This window comes from Hemibagrus wyckioides, linkage group LG13 (assembly GCF_019097595.1).
Source record: "Hemibagrus wyckioides isolate EC202008001 linkage group LG13, SWU_Hwy_1.0, whole genome shotgun sequence".
In the NCBI taxonomy this organism is placed as follows: domain Eukaryota; kingdom Metazoa; phylum Chordata; class Actinopteri; order Siluriformes; family Bagridae; genus Hemibagrus; species Hemibagrus wyckioides.
In genome coordinates, this window is record NC_080722.1 from 8929607 (window position 1) to 8951133 (window position 21527).

A 21527-nucleotide genomic window follows, 5' to 3' on the forward strand; every position below is an offset into this window, starting at 1 on the left:
GCCAAAACAGCCCTGATCTGTCATGTACTGTGTATTCTGACACCTATCTATCAGAACCATGCACAATTTGAGCAACAGTAGCTCATCTGTTCGATCGGACCATGCGGGCTAGCCTTCATTCCCCACGTCCATCGATGAGCCTTGACTGCCCTTGTTATTCACTTCACCTGACAGTGCTTATAAAGTTATGCCTGATCGGTGTGAATTACTATGTGTATGGACTTGAATCTGTAAATATTTTGCACGCATTAAACTCTGCATAAAAAAAAACAAAAAAACATGGTCTCTGTTCTACAAACAAGAGATTTTTCATAAGCTATTAGTGCAGAGACTGCTGTTATATGGAAATAATCTGCAGTGGGATGGTGTGCTTCAGGCTGTGGATTAGAAATGGATTAGTTTAGTGTAACAGCCTAATTTACATGTTTTATTCCTTTAATACCTCAGCGGTTTGCTAACAATTTTTAATTGATTGATGAATTGCATATTAACTGTAGTGGGAGGAAACTTTTATTACATACACCATGATGCCTATAAACAGTTGTTTGTCTACCTGCCTCTTTTATATTCTAGTTAGTGTTAATGTATTAAATACCTAAAAAAAAATAACAACAACAAAAGCTTGCTGAGAAAGCGGAAAGCTTACCTCCGAAAGACTGTGTAATTAATTAATTTATCATTACCTTAACAATACACTGTATTAAAATGAGCGTATTCTATCCTACTGTCGAAAGTCAAAAATTGTTGTTATAAACTGAGATAAATGGATGTAAATCAGTTTGAAGCATGTATAGCTTGTAAGGCAGGTAAGCTATAAGCAGTCTCAATGACTGAAGCTCTATGCCTCTGATTCAAGTTAGCAAAAGGGCACAGACCAGAAGGAGAGCCAGTGGGCAACGAATAGTGTAATCATGCATGGCTGTGCATATAAAACGCTCATGTACACATAAATATATCTATAGACTGCAGCACTGGATTTTAAATATGTAAACAGTGAACCAGCCCAGGCCTGCATCTTTCTCTTTTTATCACTCATAATACAGAGCAGTGGCTTTACGAACATAGAAGCCGTTGTCCTTTTGCAATGCCTGACACAGGGATTGTATAACTCCTCCAGAAACTAAAGACATCATCCTCTGAGACTAGACTGTGCTTTTTGTCTAATTGAAAATCATTTCACCAGCTTAATGTCTGTCCTGCACTGTCTTTGTGATTTTTAACGTACACCTGAGCAAACCGCTCTCATTTTCACTGCTTAATTATGCTCTGTTTATTAGAAGTTAATGAGAAACATAATCACACAACACATACAGATTCCACCTTCTTGAGACCACTGGAATAGTTTTAGTTAGGGTTAATTAAACATTTTTTTCCTCTAAGCATTGTTTTCAGAGTATATAGTATAACGATGTAGGTTTCAGCATTTTTTTTTTTTTTCGCAATTCTGACAAACTACTTCTATATTTGCAGGCTTTGCATATTTTTCTTGCTCTTCCACTAAAAAAAGAGGTCATGAAACACCTAAAGTACCAGTGGCACGTACTTGTACGTGAAGCTGCTGTAAATGAGTTAATGTTTTAAAACAAACACACTGATCTATATCTTGCTGCTGAAACTATTGTCGGAGCTGCAGGTACAGCTGACCAATCAAATCTGAGAATTCAGCAGCATTGTGGTGTAAAGGTATTACTTTTAAATGGAGATATTCGTGAGGGATTTTGTCACTGATCTAAGAAACGATCCATTCAGTAAACAGGTCGCAAATCTTTCTTGAACTCTACAGCATTTCTCCTTCCAATCCACAGTTGTTTGCATGCTCAGTTGCATAAAGCCAGTATGGAACTATACAAGTAAAAGTGCAGAAATGTATAATTGTTATGCACAGGATTGTATAGTCATGAATGGGACCTAGGTCAATAAATGTACAACAGTATCATCAAACAAACACCAGAAAACAAATACAAATAGCCCCTATTCACTTTCCTGTTTTCCTCCAACTGCCCAAAAAACATGCAAGTAGGTAGAGTGACTAAGATAACCTACCCATAGGTGTGAATGAGTTTATGAATGTCCCATCTGGGGTATGATTCCACCTCACACCCAGTATTTCTAGCATCGGTTCTGGATCCACTGTAACCTTGACCAGGATTAAACGATTAATGAAAGTAAAAGTGCTGTAATGTTTATGTATTTTCTAATACTATTGTCACATTCTCCTTTCCACAATTTCTATTTGGTAATAATTTGTTCCTCTAGACCATACTATTTGAATTGATGCAGCATAAGCATCATTGTGTTTCTAGTGGAAAGATAAACAGTATTTAGGCCTGTAATTACTATACACCGGTGGTTTTGTTTCTCACACAAACGCAGTCAGGTGATTACTAATAAAGTGTTCTTGGCAGAGGAACACTAGTGCCGGTGTAATGAATTTTGTCGCATGGCCATTATGTTTCGGTAGTTAAAGGGAATTTTTGAGTGGAACTGGGCATTTGGGTCAAGCTGTTTGTGTGTACAGTGAGATTTATAAAGAGTTTTTTTAATGGACCATATATCTAGTCCTAAAAACTCTGCTCAGGGCTAAGAGATAACAGCTTAGAATGAATAACACAACAGATGAGCAGTCTCCTCTGGCATTGCTGTAAGTGAATGAGTCAACAAGAACCACAGGGGAACTATGTTGGTTTAGCTTAGCTGTATTTGGAAAGGTCACACGAACACACACTCAGATTAATGTCAGACTCCTCTTGGCACCTCGGTGCTACATGAGCATGAATCATAGTGAAGACCACGTTTTGGATGTTACAGTGCTGGCTGTTGGTTGCTCTTTCCTCTGCCTGGAGGTCCACAGGCTGAGCTGTTTCTGTTTAACACTGAAATCAATAAATGAAGAGTAGAAAATTGATGAGATAATGACGGCAAATGAAGCGTGAAGTCAATGCTGTCACCTTCTGTGACACCCATGATCGCTTAGCTTTGATTTCTGATGTGACAAAGCATTAAAACACTGTCTCATGTTTCAGTAGCTGTTTCCAATAGGCTAAAGACATCGAGTAAAAAAAATGCTGCGAAGTTGATGCGAAGTGTAGAAAATTTCATCTCTAGTATACATCCAGTTATTACATTAAATAGATTTATTATCTGTCACAACTATGTAATATGCTCTCACGTTCACTTTTCCCCTATCTAGAGATTAACTACATTTACATTTTAGCAAATGAGCATGTCTTGGTTGGGGTTTTTTTAAGGATTTGCCTTTATGAATATACAGTGTGGGTTTTCCTGCCTAAAGTTACAAAAGACAGCTATGTCACTGAAAAAATCCAACTTCCAGTCAGTTTGTAATTATTAATAGAGTAAATTTCATTTAGAGTCTCCACAGTATCTTAGAAAAGCATATTAACAGAATGTATCACAATTAAATTGTCATATCTCCCAGCCCTACACACACACACACTCACATATCTCACACAGAGGGAGTGCATTTTAATCAATAAAGTCTACATTACATCCACCCTTAACACTCAATGCTATACACAGGAATACCTCTTCTGCTTCCTCCCTCTGTCTGCTTGCTGTTGTTATGACTTACTCCCTTTTTCAGATACACAGAGCATCTCTTATGGAAAGTCGAAGTGCAAAATCAATAGCGAAATAGCAAGACTGTCTCCGACATATCCCTATATCCCATGCTTTTCTCTAAATATCTATTTATATGACTTTCCTTTTTTGTCTAAGTCTGTTTCTCTCTTCCAGAGTTCAAGGATCTTTCTTGAACTAGAGGTGGAAAGAATAAGGACAATGTACAGTAATGCTACAAATAATATACCACGTATGTTCATTTGTTTTTATACTGCATATATGATTCACTAATTAGAAGCATTCGTTTGTGTCTGTAACATATTCGTATTAATGTGCTAATGCATCATTGTTCATCTCATTCCCACAAGCTTCTTTGGCAGATATTCGACCAAAATCTAACGTTAATTATGATTGTGTTAAACAAAGAAAAATCTATTTTTTCTGTTAAAATATGTTTATGTAACGTTTGTATAAAAGGGGGGGGGGGTCTTGAGGTCAGCGTTTTGTAACAGACAGCAAGTTTCCTGACACAGGAGAGTCTTCTGGTGAGAAGTGTTTATGCTTTCTTGTTTGATGACAAGATAAATCTTCTTATTTTAATGTTGAGAGAGAAAAAGATAGCCCTAGTCCTGTAATGTAAGCAATAAAGGGAAATGACTTGTCTCACATTGAATGAGTATGTTGTGCTATTCACTAATAATTCAAAACTGGTAATCGTTGACAAATCACTGTTGTATGAGCACAATAACACACTCCACGCTTTTCCTCACACCACCCCAACTTGGATTATTGCAGTATTTATTTGGAAGTACCATATTTTAATATTTTTGATCGACAGTAATTACATCTCTGGAAAAAAATAAGAGAGCACTGCCCAATCTCCAGATTTGAACCCTATTGAAAACCTCTGGAATGTCATCAAGAGGAAGATGGATGGTCACAAACCATCAAGCAAAGCTGAGCTGTTTGCTTTTTTGCAAAAAGAGTGGTATAAAGTTCCCCAACAGCAATGTGAAAAACTGGTGGAGAGCATGGAGCCAAAATGCCTGCAAATCAGGGTTATTCCACCAAATACTGATTTCTTAACATTATTTAGCCAAAGCATTAACACAATTTCTTTACAAATTATTTGCATTTTGTTTTATTTGAGTTATTAAAGCTCTGCAAAATAATACTGCATGATCTTGGGTTATTTTGATGTGTTTTCATTTCCTTTAAATATACACTCTAAATAACAAGAGTTATATTTTGAATTTAGGAGAAATATTGTCATCAGTTCACAAAAAATGAAATAAAACTCTTCATCTCACCAATACATGAACCTGTAAGAAAAAAAACATAAGAAACTGATTATTTTGCAGTGGTCTCTTTTTTTTCCCCCAGAGCTGTACAGTAAACTATACAAATTTTTGATTCTTGTTATATTTTAAGGTAATATGCATATGAAAGAATACATGTAATGCTAGTCAGCTGTATGCGGTGACTGCCACGTGTACAGTCCTTTGAAAAGAGAGATGGATCAACATCCCTACAGTTATCCAATATTGCAGCTGCGTATGGTATAAATATTTAGTTTTAAATATTCATGTGATTTGCTGGAGGTTGGTAAAAAATGGTGCAAACAGCTTCTTATCACAACACATACAACACACATTATAGGAAACAGCAAATGATCGCTTTTTCATTAGCAAATAGCTTTCAAAAGCAGGAAAGTGTTGCCTCTAGATTAAATCTTAATCATTTTTCACTTTTTATTGTGCACCCGTTTGTGAACATTTTTCTGCTAATAAGGTTTCATGCTAGGAATTTTAAATATGCAAGATGTTTGATATTCTCCCAACAAACAAACAAACAAACAAACAAACACTTCAGATTTTGCTTTCAAATAACTGCTGCTGGACTCGCGGTCATGAACGTCTGTCCTTAAGAGCTCGGCCTAAGGGCCCTGCTGTTCCAGCCATGAGTCACAGTCGACCCTGTTTCCATGGTTATTGATGAGAGCAAGGTGATTATGAATGTGGAGTCGAGTGCTTCAGTACGAACACACAGAGACACGGATACCAAGCAGGAGTTACCATGGAGACATGCAGGATTTTATAAATATGCTGTTATTTATAGGATACGCCTCATGCTTTTGGAAGGGTCAGGGCTGTTCAAGCATTTGCGGGTCCATTAGTAGTGTCTGAAAGGGTTTGGAAAGGTTTCTGGGCAATTTTCAGATCGACAACAAATGTGCAGCAGCATGTTCGCAGGAGAGAAATGAAACTGCTGCAGTAAGCTAGAACTGCACAGCACACAGATTTTGTGTGTTTGTGTGTGTCTGTGTTTGTTATCTGATTCATTTGGTGGTGATAAATTGTCCTCCCTAGCTCCCTATCTAATCGATGCTTTTTATTATTATTTTTTTTTTAATATAGTGCTTTAATATGCTGCCTGATTGCTTCTGATTGTTTAACTTGGCTAAGATTGATTTTTATAAATCATGTAATTATTACAGAAATATGATTTAAGTACTTTGATTATTATTTCTGTCGTGTGTTTTCGTCCTCACCATGAAAAACAATAGCATTGCTAGGCTGCTTTACTCCAGGTTTCCCATTTAACATAGACTAGTCAGCGTTTGGGATGAAAGGAGTAAGAAGTCTCAAATGCTCAGCTTTTTAATCTGTCAAAGAGTACAGGGCCAGAGTATGTTCCCATCTCATTATTGTTGGGCAGTGGCAGTTCATCCATAGGGGCAGGTGTGGCAGATCCCCAAAATGTATATCATGAATGTTAGTCTTTTAAATAAAGTCAATGTTCACAACTCTGTACATTTTAAATTCTAGTGAAATACCTTTCACCTCTTTGAGTGACCAGCGATTATAAAAGAAATGCTGCTATTTGACAGATATAAGCCGATGTATCACGTGCTGATGGAGGACTATTAGAAGAATATTTTTGCTGCCCCAAGCTCTCTCTGTCTCTATATATATTTTCAGTAGAGAAGGAGCAGTGGACAGGAATTTTTTTAGCATGTAATCATAATGTGGTTCAGCTGGATTGAACATATTGGAACAAAGTAACTCTAAACATGCTGCTAAACTCTATGCTGGATGACCATCATCAACTCTCACCTCCCTATTACAGAATTAGTCTAAAATCTGCTAAATAATAGCATATAACATAACACAAGTGTAATAAGCTTTTGAATAAATATTGTTTGTGGCTATGTCATTATTAATGTTGTCCTGTTTTCAGCAAAAAAATATAGTCACGGTTTCAGCCTCTTGAAAACAATGTCCAAAAAATGTTTAAATCTGCATAGTTTAGGTAGGAGGGGAAGTGATAAAGAAAGAAAAAACGTTTGGATTTCTGACATCAATTTAAAGAATATATTTGGCATTTAACTGCTCGTGTTTTCATTCAGTTTCTGAATGGGCTAATCCTGAGAAAGGCTATATCCTGAGAAAACACTGAATTGCTGTTTACTTGTTGGATAAAACTAAATATTACTCACATGATTGGTCAGGTACATTCCTACCTAAAAGTGAAATAAATCCTACAACACTGGCTTTGTGTATTAAAATGTATACCGTGTCTGTGTGTGTGATTGGCTCAGGGCTCTCTGCACTGTGGTGACTGAAGATGAATGAATAAATGATGGGGTTTTTTTAGAGCATGCAAATAAGAAACTGAAATATTTGCACAATAAGCAATCTTAATCCATACTGCACATTTCGAGGAAAGATGAAATGGTTTTGTGGGCGCTGCAGGAGACTGGAGTTCCAGGGAAAGGATTATGCAACCTGACACTTGTGTTTTTATTCTGCTTCAGTCTGTAGCACTGTTCCTCGCTCTCACTGCTACCAGCTCTACTGCATATATACAATACAAATGTTCGCTGTATTCTAACCCATTTATTATTTAAAACCTGTGCCACTGATTTATATTGTATTATATTGAATTGTTGCTGATTCAGGGAGGTGGTATTACATGAGATATGTATGCATCAGCAAAGAACTTTACAAGGTACCACTGTTTCTATGGATACAGAGCAACCAGCATCTGCTGTGCGATCACAATGACACTATTTCAGTCTCACACCTTTTTAATAACGCACACAACAGTATTAAATCTGATAGCATGGTTCCTGTTAAAAGTCTATTCACACTATCTCTCCCTCTCTGCCCAACCCACCAGCCCCCCACTACTAGGCACACACGCTCACCTTGCCAATTCTTATTTAACCTGCGTTCACCTGCCAAGCACTTGCAGTTAGTCTGACAGGTTCATTTGGCTTGTCTGCTCAGTGTGGCATCTCTCGGCTTCAAGGCAAAGCTGTTTTGTGTGGTCAGTGATTCATTACCCTGCTTTACAGTGGCAAGTCCAAACTCTAGCATCATCAAGATTCACTTTTTCTACACTAATGTTTCATTAAGTGAATGATTGACCACTTCAGCAGGCAGGAAACCACTATTTAAAGCCCTGACTATTCTGTCTGTTCTATAGCCACTGAATTTCACCTCGCATTAAGCAGACTTTGCTTAATTACCCTTTTTCTGTTTTGTCTAAACGAGGGAGACAAAGAGCCAAACCCATTAATGAAGCCCATGTATAAATTTTATTCAGAGCTTTTTAGTTGGACATGCTTTAAGGCTATTCATGTAATGACTGTGATGCTTTTAATTAGCAATAAAGATGCATTGTTTCACAGATTAGAGGAGGGTGGTGCAGTGTGTAGTATTGCTGCCTCACAGCTCCAAGGACCCTGGTGTGATGCTGAGCCGTTTTTTTTCTCTCCAGGATCTCCGGTTGTGTCCGACCTCCCAAAAACATTCCAGAAGAAGGAGTAGTGATGATGGTAGCTAGATGAGTAGCCCTAAGGTGTGATGAAGCAAGTGTGTGTGTGTGTGAATATTGTAGAGAAGGTTATTACAAAATGTTCTTTAGGACATGTCTCCCTAGCTTATGAGAGAGAAACACTGACCTTGGGTACAAAATCTGCCTGTAATAAGACTACTGAATTCATCCTAGACTTTGATGATTGCTTAGCTCATTAAATAAAATATACAATAAAGACTAAGGCGTAATGATTGCTCCATTATTTGTGTGTATGTGTTTTATACACCGATCAGCCATAACATTATGAGCACTGAGAGGTGAAGTGAATAACACTGATGATCATCATGGCACCTGTTAGTGGGCGGGATATATTAGGCACGAAGTGAACATTTCGTCCTCAAAGTTGATGTGTTAGAACAGACGAGCTACTGTTGCTCAAATTGTTGAAGAAGTGATTGCTGGTTCTGATAGAAAGGTTTCAGAACACACAGTACATCACAGTTTGTTGTGTGCCCATGCTGACCCCTGTGCAAAGCCATAAGCACCAACAATAGGCACATGAGCTTCAGAACTGGACCACGGAGCAATGGAAGAAGGTGGCACTGTGCCACAAAGCAAAAATGGTTCAGGAATGGATTGATGAGCACAACAACGAGTGTAAGCTGTTGACTACAAATTTCCTAGAGCTCAATCCAATCGAGCATCTGTGGGCTGTGACAAGTCCAATCCATGGAGGCCCCAACTCACAACTTATAGGACTTAAAGGATCTGCTACTAACATCTTGATGGCAGATACCACAGCACACCTTCAGGGATCTAGTGGAGTCCATGCCTCGACGGGTCAGAGCAAAAGGGGGACCAACACAATATTAAGCAGGTGATCATACTGTTAAAATTTGTTGTCATTTTTGTGTTTAGCTTTTATTTACTGATACAAATGTCGTTGCTCACAGTGCAACACATAACACAACAAAAAGTGCAAATACACAACTGTGTGAAAATTCACAGAATGGCGAACACTGCACAATGGACTGTAAACTACTGGATAGTGTGGGCAGCAAAAAGATCTGTATCATGTGTGCTTTAAAAGAAAATGCTTTTATAACATCTATATAATATGATTTCTGCAGCCTGCGTCACCATAAATAAAGTCAAATCATATTAACTTAGTCTTATTTTATTTACACTGACTGACTATTCAGTTACACACTGACTGTAAAGCACTTCTCATGACATAAAATAATTCCGAGAGCAATAACTCCAGCATATCTGGCTGATCTGTTGAAATGGAATATCCCATCCTGAGTACGTCACTCATTTGAGGCACACCTATTGTTAGTCCCGAGACTCATTCACGGCTAAGTGTTTTTTTTTCTCCTTGCGTTGCCGGTAAACGCTGCAGTAGTCTTCCATTACAAATGCTCTACAGTTCTGAGGGTGTTTTTCTAATCAGGTTAAAGGTGGACTTGTTTAACCTGATCTATTTATAGTTCTTGGGTCTTGGGTCAAACATCATGATTTGTCATTATGATAGATTTCTAGGTAGAAGTTTTTCGACAGCAAGACTTGAATCCCAGGTTTTACACTATTATACTTAACCACATTTCATCTAGAAATTATTTCCTAACTATTTCTCAGGGTGTTGTTTACTCAGACAATGAAGCTCTTTGTTTTTAAAATGGCAGCAGCACAGGTGCCATGAAGTGAAATGGCAATGCCTTATTGGACATGAAATGCTACAAAGACACCTCTGTGGCTTGCAGTGTAGCCAGATGGCACACAATAAGTATGCATTTGAACAGATTTAGTGTTATGGGTATCTATTATACCTCAAGCCAAACTCCCCTTGTATTTACAATCTGTTCTCTCAGCATCTCTAAAGTGTGTGTGTGTGTGTGTGTGTGTATGTGTGTGTGTCTGTGTGTGTGTGCGCGCGTGTGCCCTCACAAGGGGATGGGACTTGTTTTTTTTGTTTATCTGTCACTTTTATTTTTCAGGAATGATTAGCACAGGAGACATATCCCTTAACTGAATAAATGTATGACATGTAATTTTATACCGTATAATTTTATAAGTTATGGAGACAGAAAGAAGCATATTAAGCACATGCATACAGCATGTTTCACAATAATCAGGTATGTGTCATAAGACCAGAACTACTTTTGCATTAGATACAATTAGGTGCAGTGCAAGAGCTATGACTCAGGAGTTTTGTGGAGCTGCCTGAGTCTGAAATAGATAATGTACTGACTGGGAGAAAAGAGTCAAGTGTCGTCAGACAAACATTATCATTAGCACTGATATGCTTCAGAACAGTGGATGAGCAATAGTTTAGAAGGATGTAATAGTGAGCTTCTTGCATATTCACAAGACACAGACTGAAAAGTAAAACCTTCATTTTTTGATATACGAAATGACAAAAAGCCAAAAGATGAAAATTGCTGCTTAATGTTTTTTAACATGACGACATTTGGCTAAAGTGATTTACTATAATGAGTCCTTGCCCTTCCATATTAGAAACACAACATGGGAAGGAAGAGCTATTTTAATAAACTAATTTAAGATAGAGTAAGAAAACATTTAAGACATGAATAATGGTTATTTTATGTAGAGTGCTTTTTTTCTGTTGGATACAATATGCAGTAGTTGTACTGGGTCTAATAACAAGCTAAGTAGCTAGTGCCAAAGTGAATTTTTCCGGCTCTGATGGTAAAATAGAAACTAAAATAATAATAGTTCCTCACATAACTGCAGCTCATTAAAACTTACTTTCTAATGATGAGCATACAAAGAGCAAATACATACACACACACACAAACACACAGAGAGAGAGAGAGAGGGAGGCAAATAGTGCTTCCTACTGAAAAAGCTCATGTTTCACTGTTAGATATCTATGATTAAGATTTCATCATCAAAAACAAAAGTTCTTTGAATAAATATTCATTAAAGATTTGATGGATGGTAGATCTAAATACTGAATTATTCATGATAAAATATGATTAAGACACATAAAAAGAAGAAGAGTGAGAGAGAGAGAGAGAGAGAGAGAGAGAGGGTACTGGCATGTTTTTCTCCAGCTGCTCTCTTCTTGTTTTCTGAAATGATTATCCTCTACTATCCTCTGTACACTCCCACACACTCTGTCACTTTCACTCTGTGAACACACTTACACACAAAATAGCTTCATAACACGCATGTAGGCCTGCAAAGCAGCTTGATACATTTCGATCCTTAATAGCAATAACAAGATGATATCAGCAGGGAAACAAGCTTTATTAACTTTACTTGAACTATATATTCTAATTTAATTTGATATTTTAACTCTTCATAATGGAATAATACAGGACACACTGGCATGGATGTGGATTATGGCTTAGAGAGATGATAAACCAGGCAACATAGAAAATTAAGCATTAAGAGATGCTGGTTGCTGTATTACAAAGAAATGCTACTACGAATGAAAAGGTTACCAGTAAGTAGTGCCATTTTAGAGTATGTCAAGTCTACATGAATCAGATTGCTCCATACTAACCTAGTCTAATCTAGTATGCTGGTTGCTTTACTCAGAGGTCACACACAAACATCCTCTGCCCTTATTTTGCCTTTCCCTCCTGGCCCTGCTCCATTGCCATCTCCTTTTCCTATGCCCTGATCCACCTTTGTTTACATTGTTCGTGTTATGCCTCATCTTAGAAAAGTGTCCTTGTCAAACATGAGACTGTATACTGAACACAATAAGAAATCTTCTCTTACCCAGTAAAAACGATCCCACATCCAATGATTTCTTTCAAACCAAATCCATAAGCAGTTGGTCAGTTTGAGTAATACAGTTGAAACCATGACATTCCAAAAGTAAGCCAAGTATGTGCCGTGTTAATTGCAGGATCAGTCTCACGGGTTGGCAAAGACACAGTCAAACATACTGATTTAAGCTCACGCAGATACACTGGATAAGCTCCTCCTATATGAGGGGGAGGCCAGACGCTATCTGAACAATTGCCCAAAAAGAAATCTGAGCTCAGAAAGCTGAGACAGGAGCTTGCCAAGCATGCCAGTAAGTACCCATTAGTCCCTTCTCTTGAGCAGTGATGTAATGAGTATTATCATCAATCATGCACAATCATACTGAGTGAACAATATGGCACTCTCTCTGACACAATCCTTGTGATTTCCACATAAAATAGATACAATTAAAGACACAATAATTGAACAATTCTCAGTTGTAAATGAACCACTGAAATGGTTCTTTCTGAACTTATTTTCCAAAATGAAACTGTGTGAAATGTCTGTCTGAGTTACCATTGGCAATGATTGGTTTCAAACTTCCTTCTGTTGCACATAAAGAGGCATGCCTTGGCTGAACTGATCATCAGTCTAGACTATTCTGTCTATAACAGGCAGAATGCAGCCGTGTCTTTGTTGGTTTGCCCTTGAACAGGTTACTGCAGGTATTCTGCAACATGTCATGACTGATCCCTTTTACTCATATCCAAGCACGTAGTGGCCGTGGAAAAGGTCAGGCCCCTACTATTGACTCGGAGTAAAAGAATGAATGCGATTAAAAAAGAAAACCAAGAAGAAAATGGGAAGGCAAGGGAGTCACAAAGGACTTCTTATACAACAGATTGTTAGTAAGCTTACTAACAATAAGAGTCCTATCATGAACAACAATAAAGAGGAAGTGCAGTTGTCCATCCCTAAATATAAAAAGAAAATGCGATCATAAAGAATAATAAATCAAAAGAGAAGTTAACTAAAGGATATCTTTCACTGACAAACAAATGGGTTTTTTTGTTTGTTTTTTCCAGGCTACACTCTGTGATTGAGAACCTTCAGTGACTATGACCTGTATCTCTCCTCCATCAATTCTCAGTCTCATCATATTCATGTCATGCCATTCAGCTGCTCCAGACTGACAGACAAGTGAGATTTGACATCATGTCTGACACGTCATGATTAAAACAGCAGGAAGGGGAAGAAGGGTTCTGCATCTTACCTCCATACATTTGTTCCTTGGTATTGTGACTGCAGGGGTCCAAAACTAAATTACTTGTCATCACTTTCACTTAGAATTCCCCTTGTCAACCCAGCAAGACACTGAGTGTTACTGGGTCAAACCAGAAAATAGCTGTAATGGGCTGCTGCAATGCAGACATACAGAGAGTTTCTGGAGAATATGTGTCAGGTGACTTGCTTTGCCCCCTAAAATCAAGCTGTGCTGCTCCCACTATTTTAGCTGCTTTGGAAGGATTGGGGACCCGAGTAAATATTTGATGATGTTGGAAGAAATTCTCAATGTTTGAAATGTGAAAAGTGTGAAAGGAATTTCTGATAGAGATGACATTAGCTGTCTAATTTGACAGATTAATGGTAGTACTCAGCTAAAAGATTTTCCCTAGATAGTTAAAAAGAACAGAGGGAGTTGGGAGAAGAGGTTCAGAGTAGGTTTTTGTCTGTGTTGGGGTTAGTCATGGTATACGACGAGATGATTACCTCACCGGTGACTCTTTCAAAATGCAGATTACATTGAATTTCTGTCCATTACTGTCTACCCATTCATTTGTTTTCTTCCAATCATGTCAGATTTAATCTCTTTTGTGTCCAGCGGTAACTATCTAAAAATTTCACACACCTTCTTCTGGATTTGTTTTACAGCAACTTCAGTTTCTCTACCAAGTAGACCTGGCTGTACTGAAAACCCTTTGGCTGTGTAAACCAGTACTGTTGTAAATATGTTCCTTATACCTCTGCTGTCATACCTATCATGTTAATAACTTCAAAATATAAAATGGCTACAAAATGCACAACTGAGGATTGCTTTGCTGACCAGAACTAAATGAAATAATGTTTTTGAAAAAAAACAGTGCTGAACACTATCATGCTAATTAATTTGATTAATTTGTTGTTCAGAATGCTACCTTTCCTTACAACTGCTTTCTATTAGACAGGATGAAAAATATTTAATGAAAAGAATTTCTGCAAACCTTTCCAAAATTGAGCAGTTGGGGCATTTGATCTTTTGGTTTGCTCAGCATGAATATTAAAACCACCTGCCTAATATTGTGTAGGCTCCACTTGTGCCTCCAAAACAGCTCTGACCTGTTAAGGCATGGACTCCTGAAGACAAGACCTGTACTGTGGTATCTGGGACCAAAACATTATCAGCAGATCCTTTAAGTCATGGAAGTTGTGAGGTGGAGCCTCCTTAGATCAGATTTGTTTGTGCCATAGATGTTCAATTAGATTGAGATTTGGGGTTTGTCGTGTTATTCAAACCATTACTGAGCAATTTTTGCAATGTGGCAGGCCACATTTTGTGCTGAAAGAGAAATACTGTTACCATGAAAGCGTGTACTTGGCCTGCAGCAATGTTTAGGTGGGTGGTATGTCTCAAAGTATCATCCACATAAATGGCAGGACCTAAGGTTTCCCAACAGATCATTGGCCAGAGCATCACACTGCCTCCACAAGCTGTAATTTGCTGTGTGTTCTGAAACCTTTCTGGCATAGCCAGTATTCACCTTTTTTCAATTTGCTCTGACCCAGTCATCTAGCCTTCACAATTTGTCCTTTGTCAGAGTCTCTCACATCCTTATGCTTGCCGATTTCTCCTGCTTCCAACACATCAACTTCAACTGTTTACATGCTGCTTAATAAATCCCACAGTTTGACAGGTGCCATTGTAACAAGATAATCGATCTTATTCTCTTCCCCTGTCAGTGGTTTTAATGGTATGGCTGATCAGTGATATAATTTTGTTAATATTACTTATTTTGTTTATCGGCACATAATCGTATTGTCGGTTTGGCTAATACATCAAATGTTAATGCTAATGAAGCATTAACACTGGTAATATTACCCGTGTGTTGCTGGTGCATGTCAGTCAGTTATTCTAGAATTCAGTCAGTTATTCTAGGTTGAAGTGTTTACCTCTATGTGACCAAAAACAGCTCTGAATCGTTGACTGTTCTTAATGAGGAGGTATTCTCCCCTTCTTTTCTTTCTCATCTGACCAACTGTACAGAAGAAAAATGGCAGAGGTTTTCGAAGACAGTCAGTTTGACTGATATTATCAGCAACGTTGCAAATCCCGCAATAACAAACCAGTGTGGGTTTTTTTTAAAGATCTCCGCATTCCCTGCAGCTAAAGCGCATTTTGATTTGAGTATAGATGTAGAGATGCAACATTAAAAAAAAGCTGTTATCCGTACGAACAAGTCACAACATGTTGTGTGTGTGTTGCATTTTGACAGAGGAAAATGAGAGGAGTAAGACTCACCTGAATCAAAATGCGAGCTTAGAGCAAAGCCAGGGTTGAAATACGACGCGGACATGATCAGGAGTGCAAGAGTAGCGGGCATCCTCTCGATCCCGAAGATGCTGCTGGGTTTTGCATTAAAACGGATGTGTCCCAGATAAATTAGAGTCGTCTTGCGGGAATTAGTGCTGTTTTCTTTGGTGCGAAAAGGCTCTCTGGACCTCCGCACATGTTAGAAGCTTACAAACGACCAGATGCGCTTGGACGATTTCCGCCAGCAGCTCGGAGCGACTCATCAGTGCGTGGTGTGAATGCTCATCACGGCAGGCCGTTGATTTTTCCCCCCGATGCTCCACATTAGCCTGGATGTGAATATTTTCGTTGCACCAAACGAAGAGCAGAGCCGATGAACCATTTCCTTCCAACAACACGCTCAGGGGATCAATCCAGTCAAATATCAGCAAATGACAGCAATCACTATCCGAAAAGCTGCAGAGAGAAAAGAGGCAATATGCAAGACACACCACATCCAGGTCAGAGTGTGTGAGTGTGTATATATATATATATATACGATGTGGTTAAAATAACCTATTCACGATTTAGTTTATGGTGTTTGGATGGAGCTGATGGAGCTAATTAAGCTGTAAGATGGAGCTGTCCAGTGCTGAAACAGAGCTCCATCCTTCTCTGCCGCTGCTTTGCGCTGGAATGAAGCTGATGGGGGAGGGGACGATGCGCCACAAACCCTGCTGGAAGAAGCTTTCAGCCACAGAAATGACGCTAACATTTCACGCACACGTAAGTCAGAAAGCGTACGTGCAGGGCAGAATGTTTTCTTTCACACCAGTTCAGTCTGATGCTCAACGCAGTGATTCACGTAAATGCTAAACAGACAGGACCTATTTAAAGGTTCATATTCACATGATGAATCTGAGCCACCTCATTAAGGCTTTAGGTATTTGTAAATAAGTCGCTGTGGTAAAATACACTCTTGGATCCATCAGGATTCACATAACCATATCGTCTCACAGTACCGCCGAGACAGACCTAAACCACATATAGCACACCAAATATCTATCTAATCAGTCTGCTAAATTCATTTAAGTGAAACAAATTAAGTTATAACTGAGTTTATGTGATTTTGTATTCACTTAGGCATGGTAATGCAGTAGTGCAGCTACAGCCACAGTTCGATCCTGAGCTCAGCTTACTGTTTACCTGGAGTTTTGCATATTTTTCTCCAGGTTCTCCTGTCCAAAAATCTCCTGTCCTGTGAGTGATTGTGTGAATGGTGCCCTGCAATGGCCTGGTATCCCACCTGGGGTCTCATCATGCATCATTAACACCAGGATAGGTGTGATTTCCATATGAAGATAAAGTGATTACTAAAGATGAATGTAGGAAGGAAGACATTTCTGGTTTTAAGGGGAATTAGATCTCAAACATTCAGACAAACCTCTAAAGGTTCCCTGAAGAGGTATGTTGTAAGTGGAGCAAAATTGCTGGGTTTTTAAATACCTCTCTATTACTGCTGGGTTGCGAATCATTGACAAGTCAGATGCTGGACAAGATGGACTACTAACACAAATTCATTCATTCATTTATTCATTCATTCATTCATTCATTCATTCATTCATTTATGTATCTTCTAGACAGTGGGAGAAAACCAGAGAACCATAAGAAACCACAGAAACACAGGAAGAACATGCAAAACTCTGCACAGTCAGTAGCCCAGGCACTCAGGATCAAACACAAGTTGCAATGCTTCACACTGTACCACCATATTGTCACAAATTATACATGGACAAAGATGAGCTATCGTCTCTAAATGTACATAATATGAATGTACAGCTTACCATTTGCAAGTCTGCATCAGTTGCTGATATCCTGTGAATAAAGAGAGTACTGTACTGCCTTTCCATGCTAGTGTTCAAATTTGTTTTTTTGTTTTTTATTCCCCGGCAATTTGCCTCGCTCTTTTAAAATGCATCGTGGCTTTTATGCTAAAATGTGTCTTGCTGGAAAAAAACTCATAAGTTTGTAGTAACCTAAACAAACCATTTAACAAAATAGCTTAATTGCATTTTAACTAGTTGGCACCAACAAGCAACATGTCTGGCATAATGTTACATTTATTGTTAAACAAAAAACATTTTCTGACTAAAATATTTGGATTTTTCTGCTCCAGATATTCACACACACACCCCACAAACACATGATAGGTTATCTCCCCTGAGCTCTATTGATCTCTGGAGATCATCAGCAGAGGTTTTATTAGCCCAGTACTTGCCCCCTGTGTGACATTACTTCAGAGATGAAGCTGAAATGTCAAGTATTTGGTTTCTCTGATTCACCATGTCATGCGTTTAGGGTTGCCGTGGAAACACCGTAAGAGACTTGAGTGTAGACGAGGTACTCCGTGCTCCTCTGTTGATCTATCTCTCTTTTGCCCTGTGCTCCAGCCATCACTCTCTGTCTCTCTCTCTCTCTCTCTCTCTCTCACACACACACACACAATTCTCATGCTATTTGCATTTAAATGGCTGCAGGTGGCACATTCAGATGGACTGAAATGACTAGTGACCTTCGTTTATCCTAAATGCCAAATGTCAGTTTAATTTAGAGCTTAAAGCTTCTAGAAGAGTTTAGCTTCATGAAAAATTGTCATCTAAACTGCCAGAATTGTTGGAATTTACTATAATAAGCACTGCTTACATCTTTGCTGGAAAAAATAAATTGTGAAGAAAAAAACTAATCCCTTCTTAAATGCTTTTTTTTGTAGCATTCACCCATGTCTATATCATTTCCACAGCATGTGAAAAGTATCTGCATGAACAGTGATATGACAATAGGACTACACTGCTCCACCTTTTAGACTTGATACAAGCAAAACACCTACTAATATTACACTTCTATATTTATGTAGTTGTCCCACACAGGATTTCTCTCTCTTTTTTAACGTGATAAGAGTAATGTATTTAGGAAATTTTTCATTTCAGAGAAAGAATATGTTAAAATACACTATATTGCCAAAAGTTTTGGAATGTCTGCCTTTACATGTACATGAATGTAATATGGAGTTGGTCCACCCTTTGCAGCTATAACAGCTTCGGCTCTTCTGGGAAGGCTTTCTACAAGGTTTAGGAGTGTGCTTATGGGAATTTTTGACCATTCCTCGAGAAGCACATTTGTGAGATCAGGCACTGATGTTGGATGAGAAGGCTTGTCTCGCAGTCTCCACTCCCAAAGGTGTTCTATCGGGTTGAGGTCAGGGCTCAGGTCAATCAAGTTCCTCCACACCAAACTCGCTCATTCATGTCTTTATGGACCTTGCTTTGTGCACTGGTGTGCAGTCATGTTGGAACAGGAAGGGGTCATCCCCAAACTGTTCCCATAAAGTTGGGAGCATGAAATTGTCCAAAATGTCTTGGTATGCTGAAGCATTAAAAGTTCCTTTCACTGGAACTAAGGGGCTGAGCCCAACCCCTGAAAAGCAACACCTGAATTCAATGATTTGGAGGGGTGTCCAAAAACGTTTGCCAATATAGTGTATTTCACTGTGAATATGTGCATTTGTATATGTAGGAGAAGTCACACTTCATTGAGGACTGAAAAAACATTTTTATATGTAAAATAACTGTATTCTTGTGAGTAAGTGACCTTGACACTTTTGCATGTATTTTCTTTTTAATTACATACTACAGAATGGATTCAGGATTGTGTTTATTTATTTTATTTAAGCTAGACCACAGGAAAATGTGCCCTCTATCCCATCTCCATCAGATCTGCAGACCAGAATTCAATTTCAGTTTTGCAGTTAACACATGATACTTGTTAAAGCAAGTATACTTATCAGCATTAATGGGGTTTCTGTCAGTCCTCCTTTGCATGGCCATAAATTCATGCTCAAGGCATTTTCTCATTATAAGATCATAATTCTATTAAAACCTGTAGTTTTCTGCTAGAATTATTTGTGGTTCTGGTGAGTAGATTAAAGCGCCAAATACTACTGGTATTGTTTTATGAAGACGTACAGTAAAATTGCATGCTGCAGTAGGCCAGTTTTAGGGTTGGATAAATTATTAGAGCACTGGTGCAGTTGGTTTCATTAACTAAATTCTTTGTACCTATACAAAAAAAACTATTTTTCAATATTTCAGAAAACAGATTTATTGTACAGCACAGTGAGCTCTGATGCAGCCAGGATTAGCTCTCCCTCTCTCATAGGCAAGTGTGCAATCAGAGACAGTACAATGTGAACAAACTCATTACGGCTGCTCCCAACAATGTTTTGCAGGTCCATTTCATGTGAATGGGCTTAGATGTGATTGTATCTGGTGTTTCTATTATAAAATCAGGAATGGTTGGAGGTAATAGACTCTTCCATGATTAGACATTTGCATTATATAAATTTCAATAAGTTATGAAGGCACTGAATTCTGAGGTCGGTGAGCAGAAGTGCAGACGTCAATCCTAGCATTTTAATCTGCACTTGTTTCTTCTATAAACCTCGGACATGTAAGGGTTATTATTGTGGTGACCAAATAGCACAGGAAATTACATTTTCCCCCAAACCAAAGATAGTGCTGCTCTTCGGAAAGCAGTTTAGAAATTAGCTTCAATGACCTTAATACACACACACACACACACATACACACACACACACACAAACACACACTAACACACACATACAAAGGCATAGACAGGTACAGATAGGAAGACAGGAACGCAGAAGATAGACAGGTAGATAGACATACAGTTAAATGAATGGATGGATGGATGGATGGATGGATGGATGAATGGTGCATAAATAAATAAGTGGATGCACAGATGGATAAACAGACACAGATAGGAAGACAGGCAGGAAGAAGATAGAGAGGTAAATAAGCAGACAGATAAATGGATGGAGGAGGTGGATGGATGGTTGGAGAAATGACTGGATGGTGGATGAATAAATAAATGGATGCATAGATGGATAGCTGTACAGGCAGATTAATGGATAGATAGCAGATGAATGTATAGGTTGCTAGAGACTGATGGATTGATCTTAAAAGGTGGACAAAAACATGGATGGATAGATTAAGTTCATTTAATCAGATGGATTCATAGACTGATAGACAGACAGATGGATAGGAAAACAGACAGGCAGAAGACAGACAAGTAGTTAGACAGATAGAAAAATGGATGGATGGATGGTGGAGGACAGCAGACGGACAGAGAAAGATATGGATGTATAGATGGTTAAACAGGTGGATGCATAGATGTATAGACAGATAGGTAGTTAAACGGATGGCTGTATAGATGGTATATTAATAGATAGATGGATGAAAAGAATATACAGAAATGTATATTTAAAACAAAATAATAATTACATGTTTGCCCTCTATGTTACAAAATACTGGATAAGTAAACGGAGCCTAATTGACCCCGGGTGTATGTGATGCTATAAATATCAATAGCGCACTGCACAACCAATCTAACATCTTCAGCCAGGCCAAGTAAAGCATCCACCAGGGAGCAGTTAACAGGGAATTGTGCTGACACCAAATAATTAGACAGGATCAAACAATTAAGCACTTTAAATCTCTAGAGTAATCTCCAGGCAACCCTAACCCCATGCCATGCGGTCCGCTGTGGAGCTGTGTGCTGCAGCTTCCTGAAGGTATACACAGCCGGGAAGGTTCTTAAACACAACAGCTTTGTGTCTTTCTTTAGATCCAGTATTTTGATATAATTGTAAAGCTGTAAACCTTTTTTCCACCAAAGAATTTCCCTAAAGAAGTCTCTCTAAACTAGTGAGACAGCAGGTGTTACTCAAGTATGAGTGGAAGGAAGTGTGTATGTTTGCAATACACTCAGATTT

General features: G+C 38.4%; 1 protein-coding gene across 2 annotated transcripts in view; it reads right to left on the minus strand.

Annotated features, from left to right (window-relative positions):
• aatkb (apoptosis-associated tyrosine kinase b) overlaps positions 1-15919 on the minus strand; it is a 49787-nt gene extending 33868 nt beyond the window's left edge. Inside the window, exon 1 of one of the 2 annotated variants that reach the window (XM_058406886.1) lies at positions 15686-15919. In XM_058406886.1, coding sequence (XP_058262869.1) covers positions 15686-15767 — 82 coding nt within the window. In that variant the 5' untranslated portion in view covers positions 15768-15919. Of the gene's footprint in view, positions 1-12159; positions 12311-15685 lie in introns of those variants that run through there. The other variant, XM_058406887.1, reaches the window with a different exon arrangement.
• Positions 15920-21527: the final 5608 nt, after the last annotated feature.